At 37.3% G+C, this 14,456-nt stretch overlaps 1 protein-coding gene across 1 annotated transcript in view; it reads left to right on the top strand.

Moving 5' to 3' along the window:
• Positions 1-14,456, top strand: part of SPAG17 (sperm associated antigen 17) — a 242,301-nt gene that overhangs the window by 93,333 nt on the left and 134,512 nt on the right. The window contains exons 16-17 of the mRNA XM_057703738.1: positions 13,431-13,492; positions 14,049-14,162. Coding sequence (XP_057559721.1) covers positions 13,431-13,492; positions 14,049-14,162 — 176 coding nt within the window. The remainder of the gene's footprint in view (positions 1-13,430; positions 13,493-14,048; positions 14,163-14,456) is intronic.

Raw genomic sequence — 14,456 nt, 5'->3', positions numbered from 1 at the left:
TTGGCTATTGTAAATAGTGTTGCTGTGAACATAGGGGTGCAGGTATCTCTTTGAATTATAGTTTTGTCCAGATACAGTAGATGTCCAGGAGTGGGATTGCTGGATCGTATGGTAACTCTATTTTTAGTTTTTTGAGGAACCTCCATATTATTTCCTATAGTGGCTGTACCAATTTCCATTCCCACCAACAGTATAGGAGGGTTCCCTTTTCTCCACACCCTCCCTAGCATATATTATTTGTAGAGTAAGCCTGCATTATTTCAACCCTTGTTTTTTAAAATATCATAAGCCTTCTTAGTCCACTCTTAACTTCATAAATGTAGTACAGTGAACATAATTAAAACTTTCATCATTAGTATTTCACAGGGTTATTTGATTATATACAAAAATTATTAAAAATTACCTGCAATGGCATAATGAACTGCCCAGTACAAAGATTGGTACAAAAATCAATGCTCAGTGAATATCAGTTCCCTTCCCTCTTCCTCATGGCTTAGGTAATTACCCTCATTCTAGAATAGAGCATAATAAATATTATCATATTGGGAGATATAGAAGCATAGAAGCATATTAGGCTGAATTTTTATTAAGCTCTCTTACACACAGCTCTCAGATTAATTATTTAAAATACAGTTCTGTTATTTCCCTGCTTGTAACTGTCAATGGCTCCCTATTACCTACAAAATAGAACCCAACTTCTTGTCCTGATTTATATGCTTCTTCAGCAGTACCAAATTACTTTTCCCAAACCCTTTCCACTTTCCCCCTTTTGCTCGCTTATCCCATGCTCTAGCCAAACAGAATTAGGCCCTATTTCCTCTAGGCAGCCTGCTCTTTTCAATCTCTGTTACTTTTCCCCACAATACCCTCCAAGTAGAGTTCTGTTTTTGATTATTATTAGGTTCGAATGGCACCTCCATGAAGTTTGTTAGATGTGTTCATCTGGAAATGCTTCCCTTACCACTTCCATGGTCATAATTAATCTATGGCATCAGTTATCGTTTCTGACTACTTATTAGAATTGTTCATATGCGTATACCTCCTTAATACTATAGCTTCTTAGAGGTCGTAAGTATGTTTACCTTAAAAGTATTAATCATGTACTACATCAGGAAACAAGTCCTAAAACAAATTTTCACAGAACAAAACTACAGAGTATGTTCTCAAACCACAAAGAAATTATGAAAAATATAGATGCAATAGGTAGAACAAATAAAATGAAAAAGTTTAGTTCTTTGAAAAGATTTTTAAAATTGAGAAATTTTTTTTTACAAAACACTGATCACAAAAAGAAGCATGAATAACCATATTGGAAATAAAACCATATCAGGAATAAAAATCATGAGGAATAAAGAAATGGACTTCCCTTTGATCCTATAGAAATGTAGATGATAGTAAAAAAAATATAAACAACTGTATTCCACCAAGTCTATAAATGAAAATAGCAAATTACTAGAAGAGTGTAACTTACCAACATTCACTCAAGAAGAAATAGAAAATCTGAATAGTATTATAACTATTTAAATTATTGATTTAATTTATTTAAAATCTTCCCAAATAGGACATGCTAAACCCAAATAATCTCATTGACTAGTTATATTAAACAATGAAAAAAAGAAATCATTCTAATCTTTTTTTTTTATTTTTTTTTATTTTTTGGGGGTTACACTAAATTCAATCATCTTCTTTTTTTTAATTTATTTTAATTTATTTGTTATTTTGGGGGGGTACAACAAGTTCAATCATATGTTTTTTTTTGTTTGTTTTTTTATTTTTTTTGGGGGGTACACCAAGTTCAGTCATCTGTTTTTATACACATATCCCCGTATTCCCTCCCTCCTTCGACTCCCCTCCACTCTCCCTCGAGTCCCCCCCACCCTCCCCGTCCCAGTCCTCTAAGGCATCTTCCATCCTCAAGTTGAACTCCCTTTGTTATACAACAACTTCCCACTGGCTATCTATTTTACAGTTGGTAGTATATATATGTCTGTGCTACTCTCTTGCTTCGTCTCAGCTTCCCCTTCACCCCCTGCCGCCCCCAAACCTCGAGTTCTCCAGTCAATTCTCTGCATCTGCATCCTTGTTCTTGTCACTGAGTTCATCAGTACCATTTTTAGATTCCGTATATGTGAGTTAGCATACAATATTTGTCTTTCTCTTTCTGACTTACTTCACTCTGTATGACAGACTCTAGGTCTATCCACCTCATGACATATAGCTCCATCTCATTCCTTTTTATAGCTGAGTAACATTCCATTGTATATATGTGCCACATCTTCTTTATCCATTCGTTTGTTGATGGGCATTTAGGTTGCTTCCATGTCCTGGCTATTGTAAATAGTGCTGCAATAAACATTATGGTACATGTTTCTTCTGGGATTATGGTTTTCTTTGGGTATATGCCCAGGAGTGGGATTACTGGATCATATGGTAGTTCTATTTGTAGTTTTTTAAGGAACCTCCAAATTGTTTTCCATAGTGGCTGTACCAACTTACAATCCCACCAACAGTGCAGGAGAGTTCCCTTTTCTCCACACCCTCTCCAACATCTGTTGTTTCCACATTTTGTGATGATGGCCATTCTGATCGGTGTGAGGTGATACCTCATTGTGGCTTTGACTTGCATTTCTCTGATGATTAGTGATGTTGAGCATCTTTTCATGTGTTTGTTGGCCATCTGTATGTCTTCTTTGGAGAAATCTCTATTTAGGTATTCCACCCATTTGTGGATTGGGTTATTTGCTTTTTTGGTATGAAGCTGCATGAGCTGCTTGTATATTTTGGAGGTTAATCCTTTGTCCCTTGTTTCATAGGCAACTATTTTTTCACATTCTGAGGGTTGCCTTCTAGTCTTGTTTATGGTTTCTTTCGCTGTGCAAAAGCTTTTAAGTTTCATGAGGTCCCATTTGTTTATTCTTGATTTTATGTCCATGATTCTAGGAGGTGGGTCCAAAAGGATCTTGCTTTGAAGTATGTCATAGAGTGTTCTGCCTATGTTTTCCTCTAGGAGTTTTATAGTGTCTGGCCTTATATGTAGGTCTTTAATCCATTTGGAGTTGATTTTTGTGTATGGTGTTAGGAAGTGTTCTAACTTCATTCTTTTACATGTAGCTGTCCAATTTTCCCAGCACCACTTATTGAAGAGGCTGTCTTTTTTCCATTGTATATTCGTGCCTCCTTTGTCAAAGATAAGGTGCCCATATGTATTTGGGCTTACTTCTGAGTTCTCTATTCTATTCCATTGATCTTCCTTTCTGTTTTTGTGCCAGTACCATACTGTCTTGATCACTATGGCCTTGTAGTATAGTTTGAAGTCAGGAAGCCTGATTCCACCAACTCCATTTTTCCTTCTCAAGATTGCTTTGGCTATTTGGGGTCTTTTGCATTTCCATACAAATCGTAAGATTTCTTGCTCTAGTTCTGTGAAAAATGCCATTGGTAATTTGATCGGGATTGCATTGAATCTGTAAATTGCTTTGGGTAGTACAGTCATTTTCACAATGTTGATTCTTCCAATCCAGGAACATGGTATGTCCCTCCATCTGTTTGTGTCGTCTTTGATTTCTTTCATCAATGTCTTAAAGTTTTCTGCATACAGATCTTTTGCCTCCTTAGGCAGGTTTATTCCTAGGTATTTTATTCTTTTTGTTGCAATGGTGAATGGGAGAGTTTCCTTAATTTCTCTTTCTGCTCTTCCATTGTTAGTGTATAGGAATGCAAGTGATTTCTGTGCATTAATTTTGTATCCTGCTGCTTTACTAAACTCATCAATTAGTACTAGCAGTTTTCTGGTAGAGTCTTTAGGGTTTTCTATGTATAATATCATGTCATCTGCAAAGAGTGACAACTTTACTTCTCTTTTCCAATCTGGATTCCTTTTATTTCTTTTTCTTCTCTGATTGCTGTGGCTAACACTTCCAAAACTATGTTGAATAATAATGGTGAGAGTGGACACCCTTGTCTTGTTCCTGTTCTTACGAGGAAATTCTTTCAGTTTTTCCCCATTGAGAACGATGTTGGCTTTTGGTTTCTCATATATGGCTTTAATTATGTTGAGGTAATTTCCTTCTGTGCCCATTTTCTGGAGAGCTTTTATCATAAATCAATGTTGAACATTGTCAAAAGCTTTTTCTGCATCTATTGAGATTATCATATGGTTTTTATCCTTCAATTTGTTGATATGATGTATCACGTTGATTGATTTGCGTATATTGAAGAATCCTTGCATCCCGGGGGTAAACCCAACTTGATCATGGTGTATGATTTTTTTAATGTGCTGTTGGATTCTGTTAGCTAGTATTTTATTGAGGATTTTTGCATCTATAGTCATCAGTGATATTGGTCTGTAATTTTCTTTTTTTGTGACATCTTTGCCTGGTTTTGGTATCAGGGTGATGGTGGCCTCATAGAATGAGTTTGGGAGTGTTCCTCCTCCTGCAATATTTTGGAAGAGTTTGAGAAGGATAGGTGTTAACTCTTCTCGAAATGTTTGATAGCATTCGCCCGTGAATCCATCTGGTCCTGGGCTTTTGTGTGTTGGGAGATTTTTAATCACTGCCTCAATTTCTGTACTTGTGATTGGTCTGTTCATAGTTTCTATTTCTTCCTGGTTCAGTCTTGGAAGATTGTATTTTTCTAAGAATGTATCCATTTCTTCCAGGTTATCCAATTGATTGGCATATAGTTGCTTGTAGTAGTCTCTCATGATCCTTTGTATTTCTGAGGTGTCCATTGTTACTTCTCCTTTTTCATTTCTAATTCTGTTGATTTGCATCTTCTCCCTTCTTTTCTTGATGAGTCTGGCTAATGGTTTATCAATTTTGTTAATCTTCTCAAAGAACCAGCTTTCAGTTTTATTAATTTTTGCTATTGCTTCCTTCCTTTCTTTTTCATTTATTTCTGCTCTGATCTTTATGATTTCTTTCCTTCTGCTCACTTTGGGGTTTCTTTGTTCTTCTTTCTCTAATTGTTTTAGGTGTAAGGTTAGGTTGTTTATTCAATAATTTTCTTGTTTCTTCAGGTAGGACTGTATTGCTATAAACTTCCCTCTTAGAACTGCTTTTGCTGCATCCCATAGGTTTTGGGTTGTTGTGTTTTCATTGTCATTTGTTTCTAGATATTTTTTGATTTCCTCTTTGATTTCTTTGATGATTTCTTGGTTGTTTATTAGTGTGTTGTTTAGCCTCCATGTGTTTGTATTGTTTGCAGTTTTTTTCCTGTAATTGATATCTAGTTTCATGGTGTTGTGGTCAGAGAAGATGCTTGATATGATTTCAATTTTCTTGAATTTGCCAAGGTTTGATTTGTGACCCAAGATGTGTTGTATCCTGGAAAATGTTCCGTGTGCACTTGAAAGTGTATTCTGTCACTTTTGGATGGAATGTCCTATAAATATCAATGAAGTCGAGATGGTCTAATGTGTCATTTAAAGCTTGTGTGTCTTTATTTATTTTCTGTTTGGATGATCTGTCCATTGATGTAAGTGGGGTGTTCAAGTCTCCTACTATTATTGTGTTACTGTCAATGTCCTCTTTTATAGCTGTTAGCATGTGCCTTATGTATTGAGGTGCACCTATGTTGGGGGCGTAGATATTTACCATTGTGATATGTTCTTCTTGAATGGATCCCTTGATCATTATGTAATGTCCTTCCTTGTCTCTTTTAATAGTCTTTACTTTAAAGTCTAATGTGTCTGATATGAGTGTTGCTACTCCAGCTTTCTTTTGACTTCCATTTGCATGGAATATCTTTTTCCATCCCTTTCCTTTCAGTCTATATGTATCCCTTGGTCTGAAGTGGGTTTCTTGTAGGCAGCATATAGAAGGGTCTTGTTTTTGTCTCCATTCAGCTAGTCTGTGTCTTTTGGTTGGAGCATTTAATCCATTTACATTTAAAGTGATTATTGACATGTGTGTTCCAATTACCATTTTCTTAATTGTTTTGAGTTTGTATTTGTAGGTGTTTTCCTTTTCTTGTGTGTCCTACTTAGAGAAGTTCCTTTAGCACTTGTTGTAAGGCTGGTTTGGTGGTGCTGAATTCTCTTAACTTTGCTTGTCTGGAAAGCTTTTGATTTCTCCCTCAAATCTGAATGAGATTCTTGCTGGGTAGAGTATTCTTGGCTGTAGGTTTCTCTCTTTCAGGACTTTCAGTATATCCTGGCATTCCCTTCTGGCCTGCAGAGTTTCTGTAGAAAGGTCAGCTGTTATCCTTATGGGTTTTCCCTTATATGTTGTTTGTTGCTTTTCTCTTGCTGCTTTTAATATATTTTCTTTGTGTTTAATTGTCGTTAGTTAGATTAATATGTGTCTTGGTGTATTTCTCCTTGGGTTTATTCTGTATGGGACTCTCTGTGCTTCTTGGACTTGGTTAATTATTTCCTTTCCCATGTTGGGGAAGTTCTTCATTATAGCCTCTTCAGATATTTTCTCAGACCCTTTCTTTTTTTCTTCTTCTTCTGGGATGCCTATAATTCGAATGTTGGTATGCTTAATGTTATCACCGAGGTCTCTGAGACTGTCTTCTATTGTTTTTATTCTTTTTTCTTTTTCCTGCTCTGTGGCAGTTATTTCCCCCATTCTATCTTCCAACTCACTTATTCATTCTTCTGCCTCAGTTATTCTACTGGTTATACCATCTAGAGTATTTTTAATTTCAGTTATTTTGTTATCCATTGCTGTTTGTTTTTCTGAGTTCTTATTAACTGTTTCTTGTATTTTCTCTATTTTGTTATTGAGATTTTGTATCATTTTTACTATCATTACTCTGAATTCTTTTTCAGGCATTTTTCCTATTTCTTCCTCATTTATTTGATCTTGTGGGTTTTTTTCCTGCTCCTTTGCCTGCATGGTGTTTCTTTGTTTCCTCATGGTTGTCCAAACTTTTGGGGTTGCTTGATCCGGCGATAGAGGTGTTTATAGAAGACTGTCCAAGCCTCAGACTAATGTCCGAGTGTTGGGTTAAAGAAATACTACGTCTAGGAAATGCATACACGTATAAGACGCACAATAACTGAATCCATTAGGACATAAGGCTCTGGAAAGACCTGACAGAAGAACCCCAGTATGCTATCAGATATTCAAAGAGAAACCCAACAGAAATTGACAACCAAAGCAGAACAAATCAGAAACAAAAGGAAAAACAAACAAACAAACAAATAACACCTTACACATACAAACACTAATCCAGGGAGATTTTGTAAGCTAGGATCAAATATAGAAAAGAGCTAGAGTACCACCAGACAGAATGGAGATTCTCAGAATGAAATTATACAATTGTACTAAGAACTAAGATAAAGACAAAAACCTAATATTAAATACCAAGGCGGTGTGTCATCTGGAGAATAGAGCAAGGAGTCTGAGCAGATCAATAGTGTTGCTTATAATTATGTTAAGATAAAATAAACTAAAAATGGATGGAAGAAAGAGGAACAGAAGAGCATAGTGTGATTGGAAATATGCAAATAAAAAGAAAGGAATAGAAATGTATAAAAGATAGTGATGAAAGGAAAGTATGAGAAATATATTGTCCATACTACCAAAAACTTAGCTAGAAATAGTAGTATATAAAAAGGCAAAAAAATAAGAATAGAATAAAAAATAGCATTAAAAAATTATGTTATAAAACTTGTAGATCCCTTAGAACTAAGACCGTAATTAATTAAGGAAAAAAGAAAAAAAAACATCCAGAACTGATCCAAGAATGGACCAGTTCAATAGGATTGATACTAATATTTCTGTTTCCTTAGAGTCTCAGCTGTAAGTGTCCTCCTACTCGCCTTGGGTTTTTTTTCATTATTCTGTGGCCAGCAGAGCTTCCTTTATTGTTCATCCATAAGTGTTGGTGTGTGGGGAGGGAGAGGGTACAATAGTGTCTCCTTCCCCTGGGGGTGAGTGAGCAGTGGCACCCTGTTGTTTCAGTCGTGTTTGGAGGTGCCTGTTGCAGAGGGATGTCGGTGGCTCAGGTGTAAACAGAAAGTCTCAGAGTTGGGCCTCTCTTGGGTTTTTTTTTTTCTTTTTTCTTGGCAGCCTCCCTGCTGCCAGCATTCCAAGGGGTTTTAATCGAGCCCCGCCCGAGGGCCTGAGCGTACTTGTTATCCCTGAGCGCCTTAGGTGGCCCGCAGGGCATCTCTCCACTCCCCCTTGCAGGCACAGAGAGAGAGAGAGAGAGAGAGAGAGGCTATGCCCGTGGATTCTCCCCACCGCCCGCGAGCCTGCAGCTTCTAGCCGCCTTTATGGCCAGGCAGCTCTCAAGGGTGGGCACTCCTCTCCACGGACCTCTTCCCTCCTGTCCTCTCGGTCCGTCACCTTACTGGCAACAATTTTTCTCACCCTGAACCAGCTCTCTGGTTCCCATGCTCCCACTCCCAGACCCTCTGTTCAGCTGTGAATTGACGTCTTGGTCCACGAACTCTGAGCTGTGGTGCGGACCCTCCGTATGTTTCTCACTCCCTCCCATCTGCCACAGCTCCGCCGCTTCACCCTCTTTGAGCCGTCGTAGATGCCTCCCTACCGGTTATGTCGGGATCCTTGTGTCGTTTTTGGTGTCCAAGGCTGTCTGCTGGTGTTCAGCTTGTTCTCTGTGGGAATTATTGTGTCTTTCTGTGCATTCCCAATGCATCTGTGGAGAGGGATGCATTCCACATCCCTCTACTTTGCTGCCATCTTTTTCTCTCCCCTCATTCTAATCTTAACAAAAGTTAATTCCAGGAAATATAGAAGAGATATTCTCTCCCACTCATTTTATGAAAATAACATCAGCCTTATAATAAAAACTGTAAAGGACAGTACAACAAAAGAAAATTATAAATCAAAGTTATTCATGAACATACAGACCAAAATCTTGAATAAGCAAACTGATCTAGCAATATACAAGATGATAATCAAAAGCAAGTTTTTATACCAATATTGAAGGAAAAAACATACATTGTAAAACCAATCTAATTTATTGATTAACACACTGAGAAAATATTTCAATAGATGCAGAAAAAGTACTTAAAATTCTATAGCAATTTATGAAATCAATTTAGCAAACTAGCAAAAAGAAAGAAAATTTCTCTGCCTTATAAAGGTTATTTTTTAAAATATTATAAACATATATCAAGATGAAAAGTTGAAAGATTTCCCTTGATCAGGAGGCTATCCACTATCACTCATATTTAGGATTACATTGGAGATGCTAGCCAACTCAGTAAGGCAAGAAAAAGAGATAAAATTGTAAAGGTTGAAAAGGAAGAAACCAAACTGCTATTATTTATAAATAGTGTATATGTAGAAAACCCAAAGTAATCCACAAAAAAAGCAGGAATAATGTGAAAGTTTAATAAAGAAGTATGATTGTGAAAGAACATGCATAAGATGGCTGGCGTGCTGGGACTTCTCTTTATCGTTATTCATTATACCAAGCATTTATGTTCTTTGTACTTTTCTGTATTGTTATATTTCATAATTTTAAGAAGATTTAAAAAATGGTCAGTGCAACAAAAGAATAGATGTTAAGTCAGTATCGACTAAATGGTCATCTTACCATTTTCATTTACTTAAATGAGGGTAGAAGAGGTAGTCATCAATGGAGTGGAATTAGGGAAAATCTGCTTGCCTGTTAGTAGAGCAGATAAGTGAGGGTGAGGGGGACAGAGAAGGGAAGGAGACAACATTTATTTAATGTTGCCTACCATATTCCAAGCACTATGCTATTTTACCTATATTAACTAAACTTCATATAAACATCAAGCCTATGAGGAAGTTACTATTAGCCTAACTCTGAAGAGAAGGAAACAAAGACTCAGAGGGGTTAAGTAACTTGTTCAACCACGTACAAGCAGGAAGTCAGGATTCCAAAGAGGGCTGTCTAACTGCAAACAAGTGCTTCCTCCACTGTGTCTTGTGGCTTCCTCAGTTCCAGAAATTCCTTGCGATGCATCTAATGGTTTAGCCATATTCATAGTCTCTTCTTCATGATGATACTTACCCTGATTTTGTTGCCTTCATGTCTTCCTAGGGCTGGTTCCCTACCATTAGGGCTGGTTCCCTATTTCTCTGTTCTAAATACCCTTACGTATTAGCCTAGCTCACAGAAAATTAAGCCAAATAAGTTAGCCTGAGATGTTATGGCATTCGTGAGTCATATGGGAATATAAGTGTATGACAAAGAAGTCATTTAAAAATTATGTTTATTTATGTATTTACTTATTTATTTATTTATTTGGCTGGGCTGAGTCTTAGATGTCGCATGCGGGTTCTTTGTTGTGGCATGTGTCTCTTTAGTTGTAGCATGTGAACTCTTAGTTGCAGCATGTGGGATCTAGTTCCCTGACCAGGGATTGAACCCAGGCCCCCTGCATTGGGAGTGTGGAGTCTTAGGCACTGGACCACCAGGGAAGTCCCAAAGAAGTCATTTTGAGCTAATGTAGAGCCAGAATAAGCCAGGAGAAATATAAGACCTGAGGGGTTTGTTTTTTGTTTTCTGTTTTATTTTGCTTTTTTTTTTTTTTTTTTTTAAAGAGCAGTTGGTATATAGTTTTCCTCAGGCAACTTTTGCCACCTGGTGGTCAAACCACATAAATTGGTGTTCTGGATCCTGGTGCAAAGTAAATGTTTATAGCAACTCCCTATAGCAGCTCCCTAAATCGTGGAGGCTGAAAGTGCTATAATGGACAATGTATCCTAGAGCCCAAGCAATCTTGAGAGCTGAACCCATGGCCTGTAAGGGATTCTACGGGGTATAAGCTGGCCTACATCAAGGAACTGTTACATTTGGATGGAGGAGGGCAGCTGAGCCTTGGTACCTCACTGTAGCTGTTATATGTAAGGGAATTTGTTGTTGTTGCTGCTAATTTTTTTTTTTTTTTTGCATTTTTCCCCTAACCCTGAGTCACGCTTCTAAAGCAGCCACTTTAAATCTCTTTAAACAAAGCAGAAATTGTTCATGTATTTCCTGCACAACCATCTTAGCATCAAATACATGCAAAAGCCTGTTCCTTGGACATGAAGGGCTGAATATTTGTGCTTTTCTCAACCAAACACTAGATTTCCATCTGAGACTGTTTTTGAACTTGACAAGCCCTATTGGATATTTATGAAAAACCTGAGAGTTGATAACCGTGAGGCTATAGGTTTAGATATGCCCTTTATGCTTGTTGGGTGTTTTTTTAATAAAGTAACTGCTTTGCAGAGGGATCTTGTTATCTCTAAAGTAAAACAGATTAGGAAAGCTGTTTTTCAAAGGGATGAGAATGCATCCATTTCCAGATGTGTCAGAAACTACTGAATCACACTGTCAAGGGATTATGTGCTTGAAGGAAGAAATCAGGAAGAAAGAAAAAGTGACTTTTACTCTACTATTAAATAGAGAGTTCAGATCAGTCTTAGAATGTTCTCTCCTTTGACAAAATAACCGATACACAATGTTTTAGAACATATTTTCTAAACTGGAGACTTTTTTTTCTGCTGGATCCTTAGACACAAGAGGGAATATCAAATCTCCCGGAAATCTGGCAGCCCACAGAATAGAATAATTTTTATTCCACAGATTTCATATCAGTTGCTTCAAGGACGCATGGGACATCATGGTCTATTTAGAGTTATAGTTGGCCTGAGTTTTCTCTTGAGTGGCTGTATTTATATAATTACTGAACTGAATTGTCTTTATAGTTTTTTTCTAAATCAAAATGGAACATTCATGCTGTCACCCTCACCAGTCCAAGGCGAGATGGAACTAGTAGCAAAAATATAAGTAGCTATGCTCCTAAAAGCAAGGAAAACATTGGTCTATCCTGCTTAGACGGAATTATTCCCTCTAGAAGCCCAGATATGGTTCTCTTTGCCACAGAATGAAAACTTAAATCTTATAGTTACCCCCAAATAAGCTTTTCTTGGAGGATTTCTTCCACATTTCTGCTCTCTATGGCTCTATATTTATTTCCAGTTTCAATATATGGTGTAGAGTTCTCCCATTCAATCAAAAAAATATATATTTACTGAGTGCCTACCATGTGTTGGGTGCTCAGAGTACAGTTAGAGAAAATAAGATAAAATTCTTATTCTCCAGGAATTCACATTTGAGATGGAGAGACAGACATAAACAAATATTATTAGGCACTGATAAATGCTATGAACAAAACTAAACCAGGATAAGAAGCAGAAGGCTCTTGGGGAGGTGACATTTGAACAGCAATACAAACGAAGTAAGGGTTTAAACGAGATAACTATCTAAAGCAAAGTATGCCAGACAGAGAGAAAAGCAAGTTCAAAAACTTAAGACACAACAAGCAAGCCAGTGAGTCTGGAGTGGGATGAGCAAGGGAGAGCGGAAGGAGATGTGATTGGAGAGTTAAGCTGGAGCCATTTCATATATGACTTTGTAGGGATTAATTGGCTATTATTCTAAGGGTGATAAAAAGTCCAGCTGGCTATTATTCAGCAGCATGACAGACATGTTACGAGATTCATCCCTCCACTCTATTACTTTGGTCAAAGTTGGAATATGCTGTGTACTTTGTCCATTTCTTTGTTAGAGATTCACAAGAGCATGTTACAAATTCTGAGACATTTACAGTAAATATGTCTGTCCACGTGAAACTCATATATCATGGAACTCTTCTATGTAACATTCGTTAACTTTAGGAATTACTTAAAGCATGGTAATTCAGAAATCAACAGCATGATTCTGTTTCCTTTCTGTCCTTTTATACAGCTGTTTGCTTGGTACTCGAGGAGGATATCACAATCCCAGTTATCATATAAGTATACTCTTTGGTCACAGGGAGAGCTAGTGTGCATGACTTACATTGGTCCATGGTATCAGACTGTGAAGTCCAGCTCCGGATTCATTTAACTAACTTTTTAAAAGTCTGTAAATCTGCAGATGTCCATTAAATGGGTTTAAAATTAATACATGATTAATGAGTGGAAAAGCTTTACAGGATGGTGTATAGTATTATTTTTCTAGTAGGAGTTGCCTTTATCTAGTAGTTATCCATCCCATACATCCCCTGCCCCAGTCCTAGTCTGTCACCCACAAGATATGACCATCAACTTTGAAAAGGCTTTGTGATAGTTGCCAGCATGACAAGACACAGCAGCATGTAGTGAGCAGTTGACATAGTGTAAGCAGTAAATATTTGCAGCTTGTAAGGTAAAGGTACATTATTGGAAGTGAGCCATGCAGTCTGAAGGCAGAATATCTAACATATGATTTAGGAATATATTGTATAGGAAGCTGGGTTCTTTTCAAAGGACTTAGCGTAACTTTTCTAGGTAGACACTATTTAAAATTATTGACACAAACACCTTTTTGGAGGCATGAAACATGCCTTTCAGGAATTACCTTTTCAGCACAGAAACATAGATCATATGGCAACAAAAAGGCATAGCATTGACCAAAGCGAGAACAAAGCCCAAACACAAATGGATGTTGGTGTCTTTGATTTACAGAGCATACCATGAACAATGAGATCAAAGATGAAGCGGTCACAAATGCTGAGCCTCTTGAAAAGGTAGGAAATTATTATCCTAAAAGTGGAGATGCAAGTAAGACGATCTGAGAAAAACCATGAATTAAAAAAAGAGAGAGAAGCTTAACAGGAGAATGATGATACTAGAGGAGGAGGGATTATTCAGACATCCCCAGACCAGCCCCAACTGGAGAGAAAGGAGTTAATTTCACTATCCGCTCAAGCAAAACCTCCAAGTTCCATGCTCCTCTCTAGACAGTGTGGCTTGGCAACCTCACGAACACCTGCTGACCATACAGCCATGTAGAGCTAATGCTGTCTTGAAGTGAGTTCAGAAAACCTGCCTGTAATTGCTAACAGGACTCAGAAGAGTATAACCTAACAATAAAAATATTTAGATTATGTTGCCCATAAAAAAAAAAGTCAAAGGCATATTCTTTCTGGGAGCAGTTCTCTTAAAATGTTGCCATATGGATTTATACATATGCAGATTTCCCCAATTAGATGGAGTGCATGCTGGTTAGTTGATGGAGTCCAAGAGGGCTCCATTTGGACTTAAACAGATTAAAGCTGAAATTGTATTCCGGTGATTTTGTAGAAGCCCAAGAAGATGACTGCGGAAGCAGAGTTAGAAGACATAAAGAAAACGCAACAACGCAATCTAATGGACTGGAGTTTTACTGAACATTTTAAGCCAAAAGTTCTGCTTCAGGTATTAATGGGCTGCGAGTCTCTGGAAGATGGCTGGATGGGTCTGGGGAGGCACAGTGTGATTTAGAACAGTTCACTTCTGGGTCACTCTCAGATCTAGTTCAGATCATTATTCCCATATATTTCAGCTAAAAAGGGGAGTTTATTCCCAGATTGAGCTATGCATGCCCAAAATAGTTTAAAATATACTTTCTAAAAGGATGTTTTTTATAAAGTCTTTTAAGGAAGAAAAAAAGATATGAGCATGACTGTTGCACATGTTTTAAAAAAAAAAAACATAGTAATAAAAGTAAGA

This window comes from Hippopotamus amphibius, chromosome 1 (genome assembly GCF_030028045.1).
Source record: "Hippopotamus amphibius kiboko isolate mHipAmp2 chromosome 1, mHipAmp2.hap2, whole genome shotgun sequence".
Lineage (NCBI taxonomy): Eukaryota > Metazoa > Chordata > Mammalia > Artiodactyla > Hippopotamidae > Hippopotamus > Hippopotamus amphibius.
This window is presented reverse-complemented; position numbering and strand designations above follow the sequence as displayed.